This window comes from Canis aureus, chromosome 15, assembly GCF_053574225.1.
Source record: "Canis aureus isolate CA01 chromosome 15, VMU_Caureus_v.1.0, whole genome shotgun sequence".
Classification (NCBI taxonomy): domain Eukaryota; kingdom Metazoa; phylum Chordata; class Mammalia; order Carnivora; family Canidae; genus Canis; species Canis aureus.
The window spans coordinates 45,965,494-45,988,261 of record NC_135625.1 but is presented as its reverse complement, the minus strand read 5'-3'; the positions used below and the strand labels follow the sequence as shown (position 1 = coordinate 45,988,261).

Here is a 22,768-nt window from a genome sequence, read left to right as displayed (position 1 = left end):
TTTTGGAGAGCAGGAGCCAGCCCACTAAGTCCAAATGAGTTCACATATTGTCAACATCCAAATTCCCCAAAATGGAAAGATGGCAACTCATCTAACTCCCATTGATAATCTGGTATTTAGTATATTCTACTCTTACCTTATTTAGCCATTCTGCTCTTTCAGTGTCTGGAAAATGAACCTAAGAGAAAAAAACATACACATGACTTATGGACTCCCAGCAACTGTACATAAAATGTCACACAGGCTTTGATATTGTTACTGCATGCTTGTTTAGATAATACTTCTTTACCTGCCCACCTCTGAAGTTCTGCACAATGGCTTCTGAGGAGAAACTGAAACGTGTCACACTCTGGTTCTTTATGTCCCAACACCACTTTGGGGCAGAAAAGTCTAGTGACCACCAATGCCACAGTCCCCTCTTTGTATCTCTGAGGTCCAGAAGGAAGCTTAACATTGGGAAGAGTATTCCGCTGTAATCTCCTCCTTTTGAAGAGACATGCTTCTCCATTCCATGGCCAGCACTGCCATCTGTATCCAAACATCTATGCTCTCAGTCTTCAAGAACCCACTTTTCCCTCTTACTTTCCTCTTTTGGCCCAAACCAGCCAGCAGATGCTTTTCTGTAACTGGCTCCTCTCACACCATCTCCTAAATGAATATTATAGTTCTAGTTCTCCGTGAGTAGGGCCTGTATACTGCAGAAAATGAGTGTTTACAGATAGAGAAACAAACTTATTTAAAAAAAAGATGAAAAGGTATTTTCTTTGCTGTTAAAATAAAAACCCTGTGCAGAGGAAGGCTAAAGCTGTTTTGGGTAAGGAGTTCTCCTCTGAGAAATGCTAGGTACTTCCTCAAAGAAAGAATACCACACAGGCCATACCAACGTTCTGAAAACCATATTTTTGGTTTAGAGGTACAATGGGTCACAGGCAGTTCTGTAAGGATGACTGAGAGATGGTCTGAGAAACATTCTGATTTCGAGAACTGCCACACTAGCAGCCAGTGAAAGACAAACCCCCCACCCCACAGTCTAGCTCAGAGGAGCTGGCCAGAGAAAAACAGGGTGGCAGGGGGCAGGGAGGTTCCCAGGAAGACAGTGCTCTCATGTTTCGTCCTGAGGAGCAAAGCAGCAGCCACAGCTGGTTCCTGGGGGGAGGCCACATCACTGCCCCACGAGAGGGGACAGCAGGTTCCTCCTCCTCCTGTGTGTCTGTCCACGTGCCTGGGCAGCCCACCCCTCCATGTCACAGACTCAGGATACCCAAACCACGAGGGTGGGCTAGAGGGAACAGAAATAATGCCTTCTAAGTCAGTTAGCTTGACTCCATCCTGGGACAAAACCAAAGGGAAGGCAACCTTCCAGAATTAAGAAAAAGTCTTGAGAGTTGGGAGGGATAATATTCAAGAAGGCAATGACTTAGGGAAGAGAACAGCTGGCAAAGACTGTGTAAATCCAGAGGACAAACCACTGTGGAACTACTTTCTGCAAAGAAGCTGAAAATCTGGGGGCGTGTTAGAGTGACTGGACGGGGTACAAAAATGAAGTGTGTGCAGCTCCTCTGCAGGCTGTGTGCTCTGCTGCTCCCTCACAGGACAGAGATGGTCTTCCCTTGGCCCCTGTCCCTCTGAATCCAACTAGCCACAATGGCAACAGGAAGGACCAAAAGCACAAGCAGAGCACCTACCAGGGGAGAGCCAGAACCCCTTCACTGTAGGTGTGTTTCTCCTACAATTTCAAGGCAAACGATAGATTCGGCAATTCTCACGGCAGGCTTGCCTTTCCTGGTGATGCCGGGCCTGCTGACACCCACTCACAGGGAGGCCTTGCTCGGCTTCCCAGCCACACATGATGCTAGTTTGCCTAGCTCTAGAACTCTAGGAACACAGGAGCTCCATTTCAGTTACCCTCACTGAAGGCCATAAACTCCTACATGTTTATCAATCGGGAGATCAAAGACCTGGTTCAAATCATTTTTTCTGACTTGCCATGCCCAAATCTTGTCTTTATCACAGCCCTGTGGAATTCAACCAAACAATAATGGCTCCTTTGTGCAGAAATATATTCTTCTTTATTTACTGGTTACCTTTTTCCTAACTTCCCCTCTCGGCCATTTCCCCTTATAATCAGCTCACCTCAGTTCCAAACAACTTCGCAAACATGTCACCATTCACAATCACTCCTCAGCCCCATGGCACAGTCACACTCAGGTTCTGTCCAGAAATCTGCATTTGTCACAATCACTCTGTGTACCCAACCCCTCCCTCTGGCCCAGTGCAGAACATACTTGTACAAAGGAAAGAAGTGTCTCTAGAGAGATGCTCTAAAGAGAGGCTGCTCAGAACTGACCGACTGCTCAACACTCCACCTAATAACAACACTCCTGACTCTTTGCTTTTTCAGAGACATCTATATTTGTGGCTATTTAGAATATTACTGAAATTACTGTAAATTCTTTTTGTAAATTTCTCTACTTTAATGTCATGTGAAGGGTAAAACCTCAATACAGTGTTGGACTTAGATTAAAATCCTGTATCATTCCACACTGAATAAAAATAGCAGCGATCCACATCAAGATAATCCTTAGGACCACATGGGCTTGCAGATGATGCCAGGATGTCAGTGAGAGGGGCCTGCACAGGAGATATGGCCTCAGTTCTAGAAATCTTAAACTGCTGCTCTGCTTCATAAAGAAATATTCCCAATGTCAAGTTATAGCAAGATGAGTTTAATCTGTCACTTAAGACTTCCTTTTACCTGTTTTCAGATCTTTTTTCGTTCCCAAATATTAGGAAGTGACAGGATATGTTCATTTATACCTTATCCCCAGTAAACAAGTGAAACACCATCTGTGAAAACAATGACTTTACCTGCTGTGATTCTAAGCTTGTGATGCCGCAAATCATCACTTAAGGCAAACATCAGAATGTCCATCCCTACTGAGAACACGGTAGGCTTTTGGGGGGCTGGTCCCAGCACCTCTATAGATGGATATCCCTCAATAACCAGGAGACGGGATAGACTCAGGTCTTCCCGGACACACCTGGGCCAGATGGGCTGCATCTTTCTCCAGTGAGCAGGGAGGAGGTAAATGGTCAGTTCCTTTTCATTGACTGGTAGAGAGCCATCTATTAATCACACATACTTCAGAGAAATGTTCTCTGTAGGTGCAAAAGGTTTTCTTTCTACTACTGAGAGGTAACATGTATTTATAGCAGTTTTCACTTTTTTTCTTTAGGATTCCTTAGTTTCTTTGAAGAACTGAATTCTTGCTAAGTTCTAAAAGCCCATAACCACCTATCCTAAGTACAATGCCTCACACATAGAAAGCTTTGACTAATCTAGATTTTCCACCCACTTCAAATTTAAAGCTCAAAGATTAGGATCCTGTCTGGGAATCCACACACATAAAGCTGTATGTATACAAATTTACTTAAAGATAAATCATCAGATTTTTAGAGTCACAAACCCAAGAAAGCTAAGATCATATGATGAGGTAGTCAATAAGGTTGAGGTCCCTTCAAAGCCTTTCATATAAAAGGTTTGAAGAAGGTGAAGGAAGGCAGATGCTGAAGACCCCGTCCCTTGGATGGCTGAGGAACAGATAATAAATCTCTGTCCATCCGTGTTTCTGGAAGATGAGTTAAGGGCATTATGAGTTTTCAAACCCAAGTATACTTGGTTGAAATAATAAAAGTAACTGGTAACCAGTTTAGTCAGGCAGTACTATGTGCTACCATGTGTGTGGCAGGTTCTGTGGTAAGCTATCAAAATACATTATTTGAGCTAATTCTGTGTGTGTGTGTGTGTGTGTGTGTGTGTATGTGTAGACTATAAGGTAGACACAACTAGTTTGCACAACCCAGGACATGGATCCACGCCCATTATCCTCAGATATTTGCTGCAGAAGTGCATGTGTCCACGTTTCTTCCTTCTTCTCATCCAACTGCCTTCAGAGTAGACTGAGGAATTGTCTCAACGAGTCCATGAAGCTTTCCATCTCCCAAGTCACATATATGGGACCTGTGTTAATTTTCTCTCCTGCATTGCACCTGAACTATTTCTAACCATCCACCCAATTGAGCAAACCAGAAATCTCAGAGTCACCATTTCTGCCTCTCCTTCACTCCCCAACCCCAGTCAGCTTTTCCTTCTAATGCTCTGAGTTCATTCTAAACAGCAAATCTACAAATAGGAATCATTAATACCTCCAACGTACAGGATAGCTACTAAGTGACAGAAAGGGGATGGAAAATCAGATCTGTCTGCCCCTGCTGTTGACCACTGTATTACTGAGGGATGTAAAGAGTGGCATGGAGATAGTCAACCCAGAGTCCATCAAGTTCTCAGTAGGGCAGACTCCCATTGAAGAGTAAAGCTCAAAACTCAGGTTATATGCCTTAAATTATAGGAAGTACTAAGTCAGAAGTAGAAAATTTTGTATTTAATAGTGATCTACTTATCTGGACTCAGGACATCAAATACAGTACAAGTCCTGAAATAGCTGATAGCAAAGTTCAGCAAGCATGATAGCGATTTTACAATAAAACACAATCACTAGACCCAGTATTTCACCCAAGACTAAGAAAAGTGCAATTTAAAGACTGGTTTTACCTAACATTTGCATGAGAGGGCGATGATATTTAAACAGTAATGATAAAATCCCAAATATATTTACCCTGTGACCCAGCAATCCCATTTCTAAGCAACTTATTAAATATAAAATGACTTCTGCAAAAAACATTCCACAATGAAGTCATGTGCCTTCTCTAACATTATTTGGTTTCTTTAACTTCACTGGTATTTTTCAAATTGGGTCCAATGGTATGCTAACAAGTTCCTACTCACCCTGTGGTACTTAAAGACAGAGTAACCAAGGACACCTGGGTGGCTCAGGGGTTGAGTGTCTGCCTTCGGCCCAGGGCATGATCCTGGAGTTCTGGGATCGAGTCCCACATCAGGCTCCCTGCATGGAGCCTGCTTCTGTCTCTGCCTATGTCTCCACCTCTCTGTGTGTATCTCATGAATAAATAAAATCTTTACAAAAAAAAAAAAAAGAGTAACCCTATAAGGTTATTGACTTTTCCTGCAAAACACACAACAGTCCCACAAATTGTCCACAGAATTTAAATTTATGTAATAAAGCTTCTCTAACTCACCATCATGCACCAGAACAGAAATACAGTTTGACTAGTGTGAATTCTGATTTTGTTACTGCATTTCTGTCACCATGCTATTATTTCTCAAACTACTGCACACATATAGACTCCATTTTTGAGACATGGGCTGAGGCAGCCATTTTTTGACCAGTTAACTTCTGACTCTGTCCTCAGAGCTAAGGATACTACCATAGACTTAGACACACTCCTGTCTCTGGGAAGCTCACAGATGGTGGAGTAGGCTGGTGTGGAAAGGTGTAACCACTGGTCTGTGAGGGAAGATCTGGGAGCCCAAGGAATTTATCTGATGCTGCCTGGAAGAGTCCATAAGAAATTTGGGAAGAACAGTGTGTAATATTGGTTTGGAAAAATCAGTTGGGGCTTGCTATGTAAAGAGACTATTCTATGCAGAAATAACAGCATATGCAATTTATACTGGCTGGATTTGGAGATGGGAGGAATGGTAAATGCTGAAGCTGAAAAATAAGGTCAAGGCCAGACTGAATGCTGTGCAAAGGGGTGCTGATTTTATTCTACAAGCAATGGGTCAATGCTAGAGTGTTCAGTAGAGAAATGATGGAAGATTAGCATTCAAGGAAACACTTCTGCAGTACCCCCAATCTATTCTGAAAATATAAGAAAGGAGAAACCACCCGTACAAATAAGCCCTCAATGCAAGTGAACTAGCTGGCATTGAGAGTCAAGCCACCTCCTTGTAGTAGGATCCCAAAGCACTCAATAGTTCTGAGACTTCTAATTTATAAGGGATTATTTCAAAGTGTCAAAGAAAAATATATCAGAATTAAAGAAAGTAAATCTGTTACCAAATTTTAATTCTATTTACTAAGTCAAAAAATCTGCTTCTCACTAATACATATTCATAAACATTTGCTTATGTTCCACCAAACAGAATTTAAAGTAGCAAAAACATCGAAGATAAAAACTGGAATGTACAGAGAAAATAGAAAACACATTCCTATATCACAGAAGAGTCTATGAACACACATCATGTGGTTTCAAATCTTATCTTTGAACTTAAAAAACACAACAGCCACTTAAATTTCCTTTCTAAGTCCAATTAAAAAACAAGTTTTTGTATTTATTATTTATATTATCTCTACAAACTAGAAAGAATCATTGTATGGTTACTTAAGTTTTGACTATATTTAAAAGTTGACACTACACAAGAAATCTCTTTTTAATCTTTGAAAAGAACAAAGACATATTTTGGATTCTAATATGATGTTGATATTACCAAAGTTGTTTTGTTTAAAAAAAATTAAACCAAATATACAAAGACAGAACATTAATTGTGTGCCAAGAACATACAGTATCTTGTTTAATCCTCCCAACACTTTGAACCATCAGTGGCTCCATCTAATAGGTCATGAAACAGACTCACAGAGGATGACTAATTTGTTCAAAGACACCGGGGAACAGGCTGGAGGGAAGAGACTCTCCTTGTCCCACCTGCTGAAGTACAAAGGGTGCTGCAAGTCGGAGCACAGCTAAACTTTTTTCACTGTATCTTTTTTCCCCATTTCTGAGCATTAAAAAATAATGTAGGCTAACACTTAAAATTGAAGTTCAATTAAAGGACTGAGTTTTTTCTTCAAACAGTACTCCCCTTGAAGACAATGTGGACACTTAGCACTTGTGTGGAACATGAGTGCTCAATCCAGCACTGGCAGAGGACTGGGCACCAGCAACTACACAGGAAGCACACTGAGTGTGGGGTGTCCTTTTAAACTTCACTCATGGTACCAGCACTGAAACATACAGTATAAGTGTTGTGGACTCCTTCCCTTATTAAAAAAAAAAATCTATAATAAGGTAATCATGCTCTGGGAAAATATGAAGATATGTATCTATGACACCTGAAGCATGATTGATGTAGTATTTTTAAGTAAAAGGATAAATGAATAAAGTGATCATTTTGGAAACCAAATGTCATTAAACTTCAAACAGGAAATTGGCCAATTAAGTTCATCAAATTCACTTATGTTCACGTTCTTCCTCATCCTAAGAAAGATTTGAGCTTTGCTCATTTTTGCATTGTCCTTTAGGCACTACTCAAAAACAAATAAAAACCAATAGCAAAACCATGCCCAATACCAAAAACTTACTAAATTCTTACTTGGAGCGGTGACTGGTTCCAGTGAAAGAATTCTTTCACTATTTCGGGGCAAAGGAAAAAGGAATTCAGTCCTTCTGATACAGCTATTCTGAGTGTGCCTTTGGAACCTGGGGGAGGTCCCAACCAGCATAAACCCAAGCCAGCCTTTCCTCAGCAGCCATCCAGCACAAGTGAGAGCCACCCACATATAGGCAGTCCCAAAACACCAACCTTCCTACACCATGCAATGAGTTCTACGTAAGCCTACAAATTGAAAAAAGACTTTTCAGCAATTTCCTTATCTAAAATTAACATTTACCTCTCAAAAATAAGATCAAATTAGGCAATAACAGGACAACCACAGATTCTAAGAAAACATGATATGCCTATACTTTATTCATTATATCACAAAAGAAACTCGGTTTTTAGAAAACCTTTAAGTAATAACACATACCTTTGCCTGGGGGTACACAGCAGGTTTACTTAAATAGATCTGAGCTGCACTCAAACAGTTCATAAGCTGGGGAGATACTAACTAAAAATCTTCAAATGTTTAATATTGTCTTGTCTGCATACTGCTTAATTTTAAAATCAATGCAAATGGAAAAAGACTTGCAGCAAGTTAAAATTACCCAGAAAATTTCCGGTTAACTCACAAACCAACCAAAAGGAGTCCAAGGACCCAGTGTATAGAATCCAGGATTTGGAACTGCTATCAACAAAGATGGAAGTATAGGACACCAGTACAAGAATGTCAGAAATTGGTCTCACTCTCTTGACCTTGGATCAAGTGGACATCTACAATTCTCCATGCCGGTGCTTTCCAGTCCTGACAGACACAGACAACAAAATATGTATAGCCTGCTGAGATAAGTGGAGGGGACCTGGGGACTTCTCCATGGAACCTGGAGGGGGGAAAGAAATCACAATTTCTTTCTATTATATAGTTATGAGGGGGAAAAAAGGCATTAGAGGGATGCCTGGGTGGCTCAGCGGTTGGGGGCCTGCCTTCAGCTCAGGTCGTGATCCCGGGATCTGTGTTCGGGTCCCACATTGGGCTTCCTGTGAGGAGTCTGCTGCTTCTCCCTCTGCCTCTCTCTCTCAGTCTGTCTCTCTCATGAATAAATAAATAAATCTTAAAAAAAAAAAAAGGCATTAGAAAAAGTATTAAGTACTAACACTGGACAAATTTCCAAATGAAAGGATTTCAAAAATTTTAAACTGTAAGTCATCAGTATCTTCCAGTGTACATGTTACCTCTTGGTAAACATATCAGTGAGGAGCTCCGAGCATTCTGACAGATTGGCTGTTGAACATACCAGAGAAAATGACTCCAGTGAAACTGGTACCAACATAAATTTGTGCCCTCCGATCTTTTTATATTGAACTTCTTTACCTATTTCCCAGAAGGGTTATTGTAAACTACCTCTATCTTTCCTCACAATCTGCCCTGCTCCCACCTTCCCCAGAGGCTCCATACAGATGCAAATTCTAAAAACTGGAGTCAAGAAATCTTAATACAATAATTTTCTCTAAGATACTGGGGTGCTTTATCCTAAAAGCACCTCTACAAAGAAAATATTCAAGGTTAAAAGCATGAGAGAGGAATGTTTCTCTCAAAACCTAACAATCCTGTAATGAAATATTAACAGTGGTCAAATTAGTCATTTAGATGGTAAAAAGAAACTACAAAATAACTGGGTTTACTTATTCCTTGTCTACATAAAAGGGAGGCAACCAACTAATTCACGCAGTAAAGAAGGCAATTAACCTTTCTCAAAGTCCAAACAGTTGTACCTTTCTCAGTAGTTTGGGTCCACTTCACGTGGATTTGGACTACTGTGTAACAGTGTGATTTCATACACTAGAAGGAATAATATTGCACAAAGACATTAAAATACAATGGCCATGCTGGAAAATCCACCTTTGTTTAAGGGCCTTTTCCCACCAGGAAACATTTTTAAAATTCTCTCCTTGGTGCTTTTTACATTAACAAGAAATTTCACCAGGGAATCTGAGAAGCACTAATATTCCTGCAGTGTTTACCTTAGAGCAAAGGCAGTAACGTAATCACTTTTTTATTATGCTCACCACATACCTAATGGAGTAAATTTGTTGCTTTCTTCTGTGGTCTTAAACTCTTAACAGTTTGAAATAAGAACTAGCTGCTGACAAAGGAAGGCTGGTTGAAACCCCAATGGAGAGCCACAAGTATGGACCACACCTCAGCTCCATGATCTTGACACTCTTCTGGCTCAAGCAATGGCAGAGAGGGGAAGTATTAACATACATAAATGTTTGCTTAAAGCATGTTTATCTACAATAATGCATTACTATTGTTATTATATGAATGATCACTACCTATATTTGTAAATCAGGAAAAAGTAAAACCAAACTAAAAAGCTAAGTTTATCCCAGCACATCTTTTATAACTAACCAAGCTGTCTAAATCATTTGAAAACCAATTCTTATTTCTAATTCACTAATATATACATTAGAGAAATTTTACCTTCTGTAATTTCACATAGCATTATTTGCCCTGGTTAGATGAACTATTTGTTCATCCATTTATTTTTGAAGGATGAGAGGGGCATAAGTTTCAGTGCATGCATGGGAGAATTTAAGCCAGGGCTAATATTCAATGGCAGAGTCAAAACAGGGGCACTTCATAAATTCTACCCAGACAACAATTAGATACCCTTTATCAAAATACTAATGTCAAGAGATTTATTTAATGCCTTACATACAGATGCAGATCCATGGATATTTTTCAAGGGCTAGAAGCATAATTTAACAAAATTCTAAAGTCATTTAGACATTCTTTCTGCAACTGTTAAAGAAAAGTCAAACAGATTATGTGATAATCTTGATTTAGAATTGAGGTTCTGGCATAAATTACATCAATTTTACAAACTAAAATGAGTCTAAGAATAGGAAACATGTCTTCTCATCTCCTTCACTAACACATTTAAGACAATCTGGTTGTTTTTGGTCTTAAATTCAAATCAAATGCTACTATTCAAATTTATATGCTTATGTTTTGACTGAAACGGACCAGAAGATACATACGTAATCATAGCACTGACTTAACTGCACATGTTCTATATACCACACGGAATCAATCCAGCTTTGTTCTACTATTGAAGGAAGAGCAGCAGTAGCTACTACTACTATAGGAGACTGGGTCCCCAAATAGCCAGGGGAATTTTAAAAAAGAAAACCAGAGCTGGGGGCATCACAATGCCAGATTTCAGGTTGTACTACAAAGCTGTGGTCATCAAGACAGTGTGGTACTGGCACAAAAACAAGACACATAGATCAGTGGAACAGAATAGAGAATCCAGAAGTGGACCCTCAACTTTATGGTCAACTAATATTCGATAAAGGAGGAAAGACCATCCACTGGAAAAAAGACAGTCTCTTCAGTAAATGGTGCTGGGGAAATTGGACATCCACATGCAGAAGAACGAAACTAGACCACTCTCTTTCACCATACACAAAGATAAACTCAAAATGGATGAAAGATCTAAATGTGAGACAAGATTCCATCAAAATCTGAGAGGAGAACACAGGCAACACCCTTTTTGAACTTGGCCACAGCAACTTCTTGCAAGATACATCCACGAAGGCAAAAGAAACAAAAGCAAAAATGAACTATTGGGACTTCATCAAGATAAGAAGCTTTTGCACAGCAAAGGATACAGGCAACAAAACTAAAAGACAACCTACAGGGATCCCTGGGTGGCACAGCAGTTTGGCGCCTGCCTTTGGCCCAGGGCGCGATCCTGAAGACCCGGGATCGAATCCCACATCGTGCTCCCGGTGCATGGAGCCTGCTTCTCCCTCTGCCTGTGTCTCTGCCTCTCTCTCTCTCTATCATGAATAAATAAATTAAAAAAATAAAAAATAAAAAATAAATAAATAAAAGACAACCTACAGAATGGAAGAAGATATTTGCAAATAACCTATCAGATAAAGGGCTAGGATCCAATATCTATAAAGAACTTATTAAACTCAACACCAAAGAAACAAACAATCCAATCATGAAATGGGCAAAAGACATGAACAGAAATCTCACAGAGGAAGACATAGACATGGCCAACATGCACATGAGAAAATGCTCTGCATCACTTGCCATCAGGGAAATACAAATCAAAACCACAATGAGATACCACCTCACACCAGTGAGAATGGGGAACATTAACAAGGCAGGAAACCACAAATGTTGGAGAGGATGTGGAGAAAAGGGAACCCTCTCACACTGTTGGTGGGAATGAGAACTGGTGCAGCCACTCTGGAAAACTGTGTGGAGGTTCCTCAAAGAGTTAAAAATAGACCTGCCCTACGACCCAGCAATTGCGCTGTTGGGGATTTACCCCAAAGATTCAGATGCAATGAAACGCCGGGACACCTGCACCCCTATGTTTCTAGCAGCAATGTCCACAATAGCCAAACTGTGGAAGGAGCCTTGGTGTCCATCGACAGATGAATGGATAAAGAAGATGTGGTCTATGTATACAATGGAATATTCCTCAGCCATTAGAAACGACAAATACCCACCATTTGCTTCAACGTGGATGGAACTGGAGGGTATTATGCTGAGTGAAATAAGTCAATCGGAGAAGGACAAACATTATATGGTCTCATTCATTTGGGGAATATAAAAAATAGTGAAAGGGAATAGAAGGGAAGGGAGAAGAAATGGGTAGGAAATATCAGAAAGGGAGACAGAACATGAGAGACTCCTAACTCTGGGAAACGAACTAGGGGTGGTGGAAGGGGAGGATGGCGGGGAGTGGGGGTGAATGGGTGACAGGCACTGAGGGGGGCACTTGATGGGATGAGCATTGGGTGTTATTCTGTATGTTGGCAAATTGAATGAACACCAATAAAAAATAAATTTATTATTAAAAAAAATAATAAATAAAATAAAATCCCCTGGAGTATGGAACTGACAGGAATACCAAACATCTACATGGACTCAGAAGTCATTACATGTTTGAAATTTTACTATGAATTTTTCATTTTTAAGAAACAGGTTTACATATTTCTAAGAGCTTAATTTTATTCTCTCACACAAACTATATATTTGAAGCATTATAAAAATGAAATTTAAAAAAATAAAAATGAAGTCAAAGATATTTACAAACCCAAAATCTACTTGTTCTCTCTTTTTATTCCTTACTGGTATGCAATGAAGAACAATAAATAATAAAGCACCTGAAAACATCAGGACTTTTTTCCTAAATATCATTTTTACTAGATGTTTGAAACCAAGATTCTGATACACCTCCCATTATGCCTGTCATCAACTGTGACAGAAACACCTAAAAACAAAAAACAAGACCCAAAAAACCCACACCTTCCATTTTGATGTTACAGGATTTCCCAGGGAGAAACAAGACAGGCTTACTCTATCAGTCTCTTTTCCATATAAGAGACTTAATGATGGAAATCTTGGAGAAAATAATCACAAAAATGTATATTTCTTGATCAAATCCTGGGCTCTCTCCAATTCTCCCCAGAAAACCCACTAGTTTATTCACTATATGTGCATCATTACATACAGAAATGATAAGATCGCTGTTTATTCACTCTATATGTGTAACTATACGCAGAAACAATAACTAGATCCCAAGAGCATCTTCAATAATTTCTACCTTTTTAAAAAAAGATTTAGTTTACTTATTTGGGAGAGAGAAAGAGAGCATGCAAGCTCCAGCATGAGAGGCAGAAGGAGAGGGAGAAGCAGCCTCCCTGCTAAACAGGGAGCCCGATGTGGGGCTTGATCCCAGGACCCTAAGATCATGACCTGAACCGAAGGCAGATGCTTCACCGAATGAGCCCCCTACGCACCCCATTCTTTTCTTCTGAAATAATTACAGGCATTGCAAAAAGCACCATAAGGCCCTATGTGCACTTTCCCAGTTTCCCCAATGAGTGGATCTTCTACAACTGCAGAGCACCCTCAAAATCAGGAAGTGGGTATAATATCTACCACTTCTCTATCAACCACCTATCACCTCTCATTTTCTATCATCTATCTACCTCTCTTATCACACAGGTAGTCAAAGTCACAAAAACCACGTACTGACTCTTTACTCAGGCTGCCCAGAACAAGTAAGTCTATAGAGACAGAAAATGGATCAGTAGTGGCCTAGGGCTAGTGTGAGAAACATGGAGGGAACGGGGAATGAGCGTTAGTGGGCATGGATTTGCTGATGTTTATTTATTTGAGAGAGAGCAAGAGAACATGAGGGGGGGGTGTAGAGGGAGAAGCAGGCTCCCCACTGAGCAGGAAGCCAGACGTGGGGCTCAACCCCAGGATCCTGGGATCATGACCTGAGCCCCCTGGGTGCCCTGTGGGTGTGGAGTTTAACAGAGGACGAAATCATCCTAAAATCAGACACTGGTGATTTTAGCTCCACAATCATGGAAATCAGACACTGGTGATTTTAGCTCCACAATCATGGAAATCAGACACTGGTGATTTTAGCTCCACAATCATGGAAAAACCATGAATGGTATATTTTAAGTGGCTGAACTGTATGGTATGTGGATTATATCTCTAATACAGCTGTTAAAAAATAAAAAGGAAATGAATATTCCATTCCCTGGAATATACAGTGTTACCATACTTCATATATTTTATTCTGATATTTCCCCAAATAATATCAGAACCAAATATGTAATTCCAGAGGCCTAGAGACAGTAGCCTGATGGAAGGTTCCTTGTCAGTGGATAAGCCAACAAACAAGGACATATCAGTGATCTATGTGCCCTTACTAGGTGCCTGGCCTAACCGTTAGTGAAGCAGGAACACAGTCATGCCACTATGGCCCTAACTTGTTTCTGAAGTTACAAACTTGTATACATGTCAGAGCTATTTGGTGAGGCCATAATGATACATGAATAAATTGTTTTACTGCATCATAGGCTGTATATTTAACAACCAATGGTTATACTTACCCAGCACAACCTACTCTTTCCCTTCCTCAACCCCAACTCCTTCATCACCTCACCCCTTTACTCTTCCACTCCCATCCTTTGCTCCTGGTACATTTTTATTTTTAAGAGGGTGCATGGACCTGACAGATCAACCAATGCACTTCCTCACCACTTTGCAGATGAAAGATCTGAGCCCCATTAGGTTGATGTTGGCCAAGAGCCACTGAGCTGGGGTCCATGGAGGTCTGGACTCTGACCCTGACTCCACATCCAGAGCATACACCAGGCAAGCTCCCCTGAGGCAGTGCTAGCCAAACTATTCTGTAGGGCAGCCAGATTTCCCTCCCCTCCTTATATACAAATGGGACGCATGTCAAGGTTTAAAAATCCATTTTTCTCCTCTACTTATAATTCACATTACCAGTGTCTTCAGCCTGTCCTCCTCCTGAAACTATAAAGTATAAAATAAATGAAACAGTGCTTGTGACCCATGAAAACATAAATTCACTCAATGGTCATGTTTGACAGGTATTTCCCAAGTTTACCAAACTTGTCAGGTACCATTTCACAGGTAAAATAAGTGAAGCCCAAACTGGATTTTTCTATATCTGTTTACTTCAAGCTCTACCGTTTAAAATTTACAGGTTGTCTCACACCTAGTGCTAACAGTAACAGTATTTTCATTTAAAAATGAAATTTTAGGGACGCCTGGGTGGCAGGGTGGGTTGAGCATCTGCCTTTGGCTCAGGGAATGATCCCAGGGTCCGGGGATGGAGTCACACATCAGGCTTCCTGCATGGAGCCTGCTTCTCCCTCTGCCTGTGTCTCTGCCCCCCCCCCTCTCTCTCATTAATAAATAAATAAAATATTTAAAATAGTAAGTAAATAAATATATAAATAAATTTTAAATTTCAATTAAAAATTGAAATGGCTGGCTGGCGTGGTTGGTACAGCGTGTGACTTTTGATCTCAGGGTCACGGGTTCAAGCCCCACACTGGGCATGGAGCCTACTTAAAAATTTTTTAGAAAGTACCCTGTAGTACCCAAGGTATATAAAGGACTTAGAAGAATCAACACCCAAGAAACAAACAATCCAGCTTAAAAATGAGAAGACATGAACATTTTTCTATAGAAGACATCCAGATGACCAACAGACACATGAAAAGATGCTCAACATATACAATGGAATGTCATTCAGCCATAAAAAAAGGATGAAACCTTGCTACTTGCAACGACATGGATGGAACTAGAGGATATTATGCTAAGTGAGTTAAGTCATTCAGAGAAAGACAAAACCATATGATTTCACTCTTGTGTGGAATTTAAGAAACAAAACAAATGAACACAATGTAGGGTAAGGGGAAGAGAGGAAAACGAAGAAAACAGCTGAACTATAGAGAACAAACTGTTACTGGAGGGGAGGTCATTGGGGGGATGTGTTAAATAGGTGATGGGGATTAAGGAGGGCACTGGTTGTAATGAGCACTGGGTGTTATATGTAAGTGACAAATCACTAAATTCTACACCTGATACTAATATTACACTTTATGTTAACTGGAATTTAAATAAAAAGCTGAGGGGAAAAGTACCATGAAACCCACATAAATGTAAAATATTTACCCAGGAAAACATTTTGAAATAAAATTATACGAATAAAACTTGACACCTATGGGATGCCTGAGTGGCTCAGCAGTTGAGTGTCTGCCTTCAGCTTAGGGCGTGATCCTGGGGTCCTGGGATTGTGTCCCACACTGGGCTCCCTGTAGGGAGCCTGCTTCTCCCTCTGCCTATCTTTCTGCCTCTCTCTCTCTCTGTGTCTCTGTCTCTTTCTCTCTCTCTCTCATGAATAAATAAAATCTTAAAAATAAAAATAAAAAAACTTGACCCCTAATCCCTTTCTCCTGAATCTATCTTCCCATCCCACTTCCAAATCACACAGTCAACAAAATACTTTTTTTTTCTAATTTTCACAGGGCAATATACTAGGAGTTCACAAACCCACTTTTCCCTAAAAATAACACTGGCTTCAAGCTATGAGGATAGGAGTACCTTGCAGCAGACCAATGAGAGAAGCCAGATGAAAACACACTCAGCACACATGTTCACATTCTCACATATGCATATATGCACTTGAAGACACTGGAAATCTGCCAAAGCAAGAAGGGCCAGAGGGGCTAAAATGCAGGGGAGAAGGCACTACAGTGGTGAGTTGACATTCCAAGGCTGTCTTCCCCCAGGGGTGTGGTCTAAAAGGTTGAGAACATGCCTAAGAAGCAGAGAAGCCAGAGTAATGGAAATCCCACAAGACCAGAGTCAAGAATAGGGAGTTGGGTGGGGTCAGCTGAGCAAGAGGACCCCAGGTCCAAGATCCTTGGCAGAGGGAAGTGAACTTACTCTTATAGTTTTACCCTTGAGGTGTTTGCCAAATTCTTAAACTACTCAGGACCAGGAACTAGCCTCTAACAAGCAAAACAGAGCTTTTGGCAGGTTCCTTATACTGAGAAAGCATAATGTGGACCCTAAGATTGAATGAAGAGGGACTTAGTCAACACAGCATGTCTCTAGTTACAACATTTGGGGAGCTATGCCTGAAAATGGATGAGATCAGACGAGATAGAGCTTTTCCCTGCAACTTGCCCTAGGCCTAACTCAGAACCTTATTAGATTAAGGTGACCTGTTCCCATTCTGCCTTTAAAGGACAGGTGAGCCCTGTCTGGAAGAGGGGAACATCATTCAGAGCAGTGATATGCTGTTACACATTTACGACCAGTTCTGAGATTGCCGACTCTAGTATGTAAATATTCTCAACATAGCCAATTTTAAAACTACCCCAAAAAACTCATTAAATGTGGAGTTAAGTGCTTTCCCTTAAAAAAAAAAAAAAAAAAAAAAAAAAAGTGGAGTTGGGAAGAAATGCACATTATCACATAAAGGTGGTATTTCTTATTATGTCAATGCAAATAAACTCACAATGAGATACCACTTCTCATCTACCAGGATAGCTATAATCAAAAAGACAAAAAATGAAATGACAAGTGTTCAGAGCACTTGGCTGGCTCAGTAGAGCAAGTGACTCTTTATCTTGGAGTCTTGAATTTGAGCTTCACGTTGGGCACAGAGATTACTAAAAAGAAAAAAAGTTTTGTAAGTGCCCATTGGTTAAAAGTTGAATAAATAGGGGATCCCTGGGTGGTTCAGTGGTTTGGCGCGCCTGCCTTTGGCCCAGGGCGCGATCCTGGAGTCCTGGGATCGAGTCCCACGTCAGGCTCCTGGCATGAAGCCTGCTTCTCCTTCCTCCTGTGTCTCTGCCTCCCTCTCTCTCTCTCTCTCATAAATAAATAAATCTTTTTTTTTTTAAAGTCGAATAAATAGTTTAAAAAATAGCAAGCGTTGCCAGGCATGTAGAGGATTTGAAACTTTTTCGCATTGTTGGTTAGAATGTAAAATAGCCCCACTATTGTGGAGAACAGTTTGGCAGGTCCTCAAAAAGTCAAACCCAGCAATTCCACTTCTAGGTATATACCGCCCCCCAAAATTGAAAACAGGTATTCAAATAAAAATTTGTCCACATATGTTCACAGCACAATTCACAATGGCCAAAAGAAAGCAACAACCCAAATGGTCATCAATGGATGGAATGATAAACAAATGATAAACAGATTGTGGTATATCCATATAATGGAGTTTTATTCACCATAAAAAGAAATGGTGTATACTCTAGGATAAAATCTTGAAAATATAATGCTAAATGAAATAAAGCAGACACAAAAGGTCATATATTGTATAATTCCATTTACAGGAAATATTCAGAATAGGAAAATCACGAGACAGAAAGTAGATCAGCAGCTGCTGGGGTAGGGGGAGGGCGAAATGGGAAGGGACTGCTAATGGGCACAGGGTTTCTTTTGGGGTGATGAAAATGTTTTGGAACCAGACAGAGGTGATAGTTGCACAACACTGTGAAGGTACTAAATGACACCGAACTGCACATGTTTTAAAAGTTAATTTTGTTATTGAAATATTTTTGCAATAAAGATAACCACAGACTACGTAATTCCAACTACCTGACATTCTGAAGAAGGTAACTCTATGGACAGTAAAAAGACCAATAACCACACAGGAGCTTGGAAGAGGGTGGGAATAGAGGGATTTTTTAGGGCAATGATACTATTCTACAAAATAAGGAGAGATTCTTGGTGCGCCTGGGTGGTTTAGTAGGTTGAGTGTCAACCCTTGCTTTCGACTGGGGTGGTGATCTCAAGGAACTGGGACTGAGTCTCGCATGGGGCTCTGCCCTCAGGGGGAGTCAGCTGATCCCTCTCCCTCTGCTCCTCCTACCCACTCATGTGTGCATGCTCTCTCTAAATAAATTAATTTAAAAAAATAAATGAGACTCCTAGTGTAAACTGTGGACTTTAGCTAAAAGAATCAACAGCTTCAATAATTGCAACAAATACACGGCACTAATGCAATATGTTAATATAAGAAATTGTATGGGGCAGCCCCGGTGGCGGTGGCGCAGCGGTTTAGGGCCGCCTGCAGCCCAAGGCGTGATCTGGAAACCCTGGATGGAGTCCCACGTCAGGCTCTCTGCATGGAGCCTGCTTCTCCCTCTGCCTCTCTCTCTCTCTCTCTCTGCATCTCTATGAATAAATAAAATCTCAAAAAAAATTGTATATAGGTTGGAATATGAGAACTCTGTATTATTTGCTCATTTTTTTCTGTAAACAAACACAAACAGAAAAGTCACTGCTGGCTGACCTGCACTAAAAAAAATATGAAAGTGAGTTCTATAGTCAGGAGAAAATGATCCCATACAAAAACTTGGAAATGTAAGGAGGAAACAAAGACCACGAAGAATGTTTCTATTATTTGTCCCAAATACTTGCATAGATCAAAAACATTTGAAATATACACCCTTGTCCACTTGTTACCCCTAACGTAATAATTAAATATGTTAATGTTGTGCAGCCAGGGTGGCGCAGTGGTTTAGCGCCACCTTCAGCCCAGGGCATGATCCTGGGGACCCAGGATTGAGTCCTACATCGGGCTCCCTTTGAGGAGCCTGCTTCTCCCTCTGCCTGTGTCTCTGCCTTTCCCTCTCTATGTCTATCCTGAATTAAATAAATAAATAAATAAATAAATAAATAAATAAATAAATAAATAAATAAATAAATAAATAAAATAAAAATAAAAATAAAAATGCTATATAAACTGAATGTCCAATCTGCTCCTGAGACAGGCCATGAGAGTGTGCTAGTGTGCTCTACTGGCAGCAAGGCCACCTTCACCCTTGCAGGTGCCTGGGCCCAGCTCTCTGGGCCCTGAGAGCAGTGGAAAGGGTATGGCAGGCAGGGACACTTGACCTCGTAGCCCAGCATCACTCTGGTACTTGTGTGACTGTGGGTAACTGCTGAATTCCTAAGGCCTTAGCTTCCTCCTCTGAAAATTGGAAATTATCAAAATGACTAGATAAGACAATGTCTAATCCCCAGTATCTTCTTCACTATTATCAAGAGAAAGTGGAGAGCAGAAAAACAATGGAGCAACAGCTAGCAAAGGTACCAGTTCATATTCTGTCCCTGTCACTTCAGATTCTGGGACCAAAGGCAAGTCACAGTACCTCTCAAGAGTTAGCATGGTGTCAGTTTCTCATCTGTAAAATGAGGGTAACAGGTCTGTGGGGGTTAAATGAGTTCTACATAGAGCATTAGATAAGCACACAGTATAAGCACTAAATGCATTAACCGTGTTCTTTACCTTCCCATTCTGAGTTCCTCCAGAATCACCAAGGGTGTGCCCCAGGCCATCAGCTCCTGTTATGCTATCTACATGTGCTTCCTCCATCTCCCTCTTCAAGCATGACTTCAGCCACCCATCGCCTGTGAGCTGAACACATGCTGATATGTGTCTCTTTGATCTCATCTACTTCTCATTGATGTTTGGATAATACCTCTTGAAATTCCCCTAGGCTTCTTACACCTGACATGTTTATAAAACAAAATTAATAATCTCCTGTCCCTAGCCCTAGGCCTCCAAACTGCTGCTCCTATATATCCTTCTTGGCATAATGGCAACATCCTCTCCTCTCCCAGGAGCTCAGGCAAGTAACCTGGAGTCATCTTTCACTTTTCCATCGCCTCTTCTTCCTTTCTTCTCAATGTGATTCCATTGAGATTCAGGCACTCCTTCCTTCCTCATGCTCAGACCAACCGCAGTCTTTGTCCTCTCGGTCTGTCTGGATATCACTCCAAAATGTATCTTGTTACACATGCCCTTTTAATTTTTTGTTTTTTTAAAGTATTTTTAATTGCTTTAAAAAGTGTTTTTTAAAAAAAGTTTTTAATTCCAATTGTTAACATGCAGTGTCCTATTAGCTTCAGGGGTACAATATAGTAATTTAACACTTTCATACATCACCCTGTACAGGCCCCTTTTAAACTTGAGACACACCACTCTTTTAAATGTTTTGATGCTTCCCTAATGTCTACACTGACACAGTGCAAGGCCCTGCTTCTTGTGCTTGTCTCGTCATCTACAATGCAAAAGCACTGCCACTTGTAGGCCACCCTTTTTCCAAAGGCTCAGCTCTTTCTCCCATTTGTTTCTACTTATATCATCTCTTCAAGACCACACATAATTCTCAGCCACAGAGAGAACAGGAATAGCCATAGTGTTGAATCCAAGACGAGATCAATTATAAAACAGACATTATTTTCTATGCCCTAAGAAGGAAAGAGCATGCTGAACTCAACAATGACACATGGTTATGAGATGAGTCCACAGATAGGAAGTGGGGGGTGGGGTTGGGAGTATCTTTCAGAACTGATGAACTATGGCTGAGCCACAATTACCATTGTTTAGCCATCCTGGTTGCCAGGTATCCCAAGACACAGGGTAGCGTATGTAATGGCCCCCCAAAAGATATACATATATATATCCTAATCCCTAGAATTTGTGAGTGTTGCCTTATATGGCAAAAAAGACATGACAAACTAGGGATCCTGAGTTGAGATTATCCTGGATAAGCCAGGTATGCCATAACACAATCACAGCATCCTTTTGAGAGGGAGCCTAGGGAGATTTGATATAGGTGGAAAGCAGAAAGCAATGGTTTGAATTATGGTTTGAGTTACATTTGGGCTTTTGCTTTTAGAAACCCAGTACTGGATCCCTGGGTGGATCAGTGGTTTATCGCCTGCCTTCGGCCCAGGGCGTTATCCTAGAGTCCTAGGATCGAGTCCCACATCAGGCTCCCTGCATGGAACCTGCTTCTCCCTCTGCCTGTGTCTCTGCCTCTCTCTCCTTCTGTGTCTCTCATAAATAAATAAATAAATATTAAAAAAAAAAAGAAACCCAGTACTTAGACATTAACTTAGAAACTATTAACAGATCTCATGTATTCATTTGCTAGCCATTTAAATACTTATAGCAGAAGCATAATAAATTAACTCAGTAGACAGTTCACCTCAAACATATACAATAATGGCAACATGGACATTACGTAACAATGTACAAACTGGGTATAGAAAGTCCTAATGAAACAAGCAACCAGTAGTTCACTATTCTAAAAATTCCCTAGTTTTACCAAGTAAATTATATATAAATGCATTCTGCTAGATGCTCTAATGAATATTAAAAGTCCTTGTCTTCAAGCTCCTAATTCTACACACAAGTACAGGACAAAGCAAATTTAACTAAATGCTTTAGTAAATATGAAAGCAACATTTATTACGAAAATAGAAAATAAGAGTATTGCTCAGATCAATAATTTTAGCAGTTTGGTGCTGGTATCTTAGAATGTAAGCAGCGTAACTGAAAACCAGCTTATAACATGTACTCCAGTGCAGTATTTATGGCATGAAACAAGTTGGACAATGTTCTCCTCCCACATTATCAGGTTTATCTTGCACAGTTCTACCTTATTTTAGGGAAACCTAACACATATCACCCCTCAGATGCTAACAGAAGGGAACGACTCCACAGATACTATAACTGACCCAGAAATAGGAGATTTTCAAATCCCCACTTTAGTCATTAACCAACACTTATTCACAAGAGGAAGGGAATGAGTGTGAGAATGAACCAACTTTACAACATGATACGGTTGGAATGCAACTATGGTTATCTACTGCATCAGGGCAGTTGCTTCAAGCAGAACCATGTCCTCAGGGTAGCATGTAAGGAAACACCAGGAGGGAAGCAGATTAATAACATAGGTTATTTTGGCTATCATTTTAGAGAAGTACAGAGAAGAGAGAGAAATTAGTAGTAGTACTTTCCAGTGTGAACAATAACAAAGCATTAATGTAGATAAACTCTTAGCAACAAAACAAACAAACCACAGCAAACAGAAACAAAGAGAAACTCCAGGTCTCATCTGCCCCCTTTCAGTTGAAGTGGGTAAGAGAAGTGACTCAGGCAGCAGGAAACTGGCAGCAACACAAGGGCAACTGCTAGGAAGCAGGAGCCACTCAAGTCACCAGCTCAAGGGCACCCTGGGCAGCCACTGCCCTCCCAGGCCCAGCATTTCCCTGGGCCTTTC

The 22,768-nt window shown here is 40.5% G+C and overlaps 1 protein-coding gene across 3 annotated transcripts in view; it reads right to left on the bottom strand.

Moving 5' to 3' along the window:
* ESYT2 (extended synaptotagmin 2) overlaps window positions 1-22,768 on the bottom strand; it is an 82,310-nt gene that overhangs the window by 51,822 nt on the left and 7,720 nt on the right. For 2 of the 3 annotated variants that reach the window (XM_077849485.1, XM_077849486.1), the window contains exon 2: window positions 137-178. In XM_077849485.1, the coding sequence (XP_077705611.1) occupies window positions 137-178 (42 nt within the window). Of the gene's footprint in view, window positions 1-136; window positions 179-289; window positions 524-22,768 lie in introns of those variants that run through there. The other variant, XM_077849484.1, reaches the window with a different exon arrangement.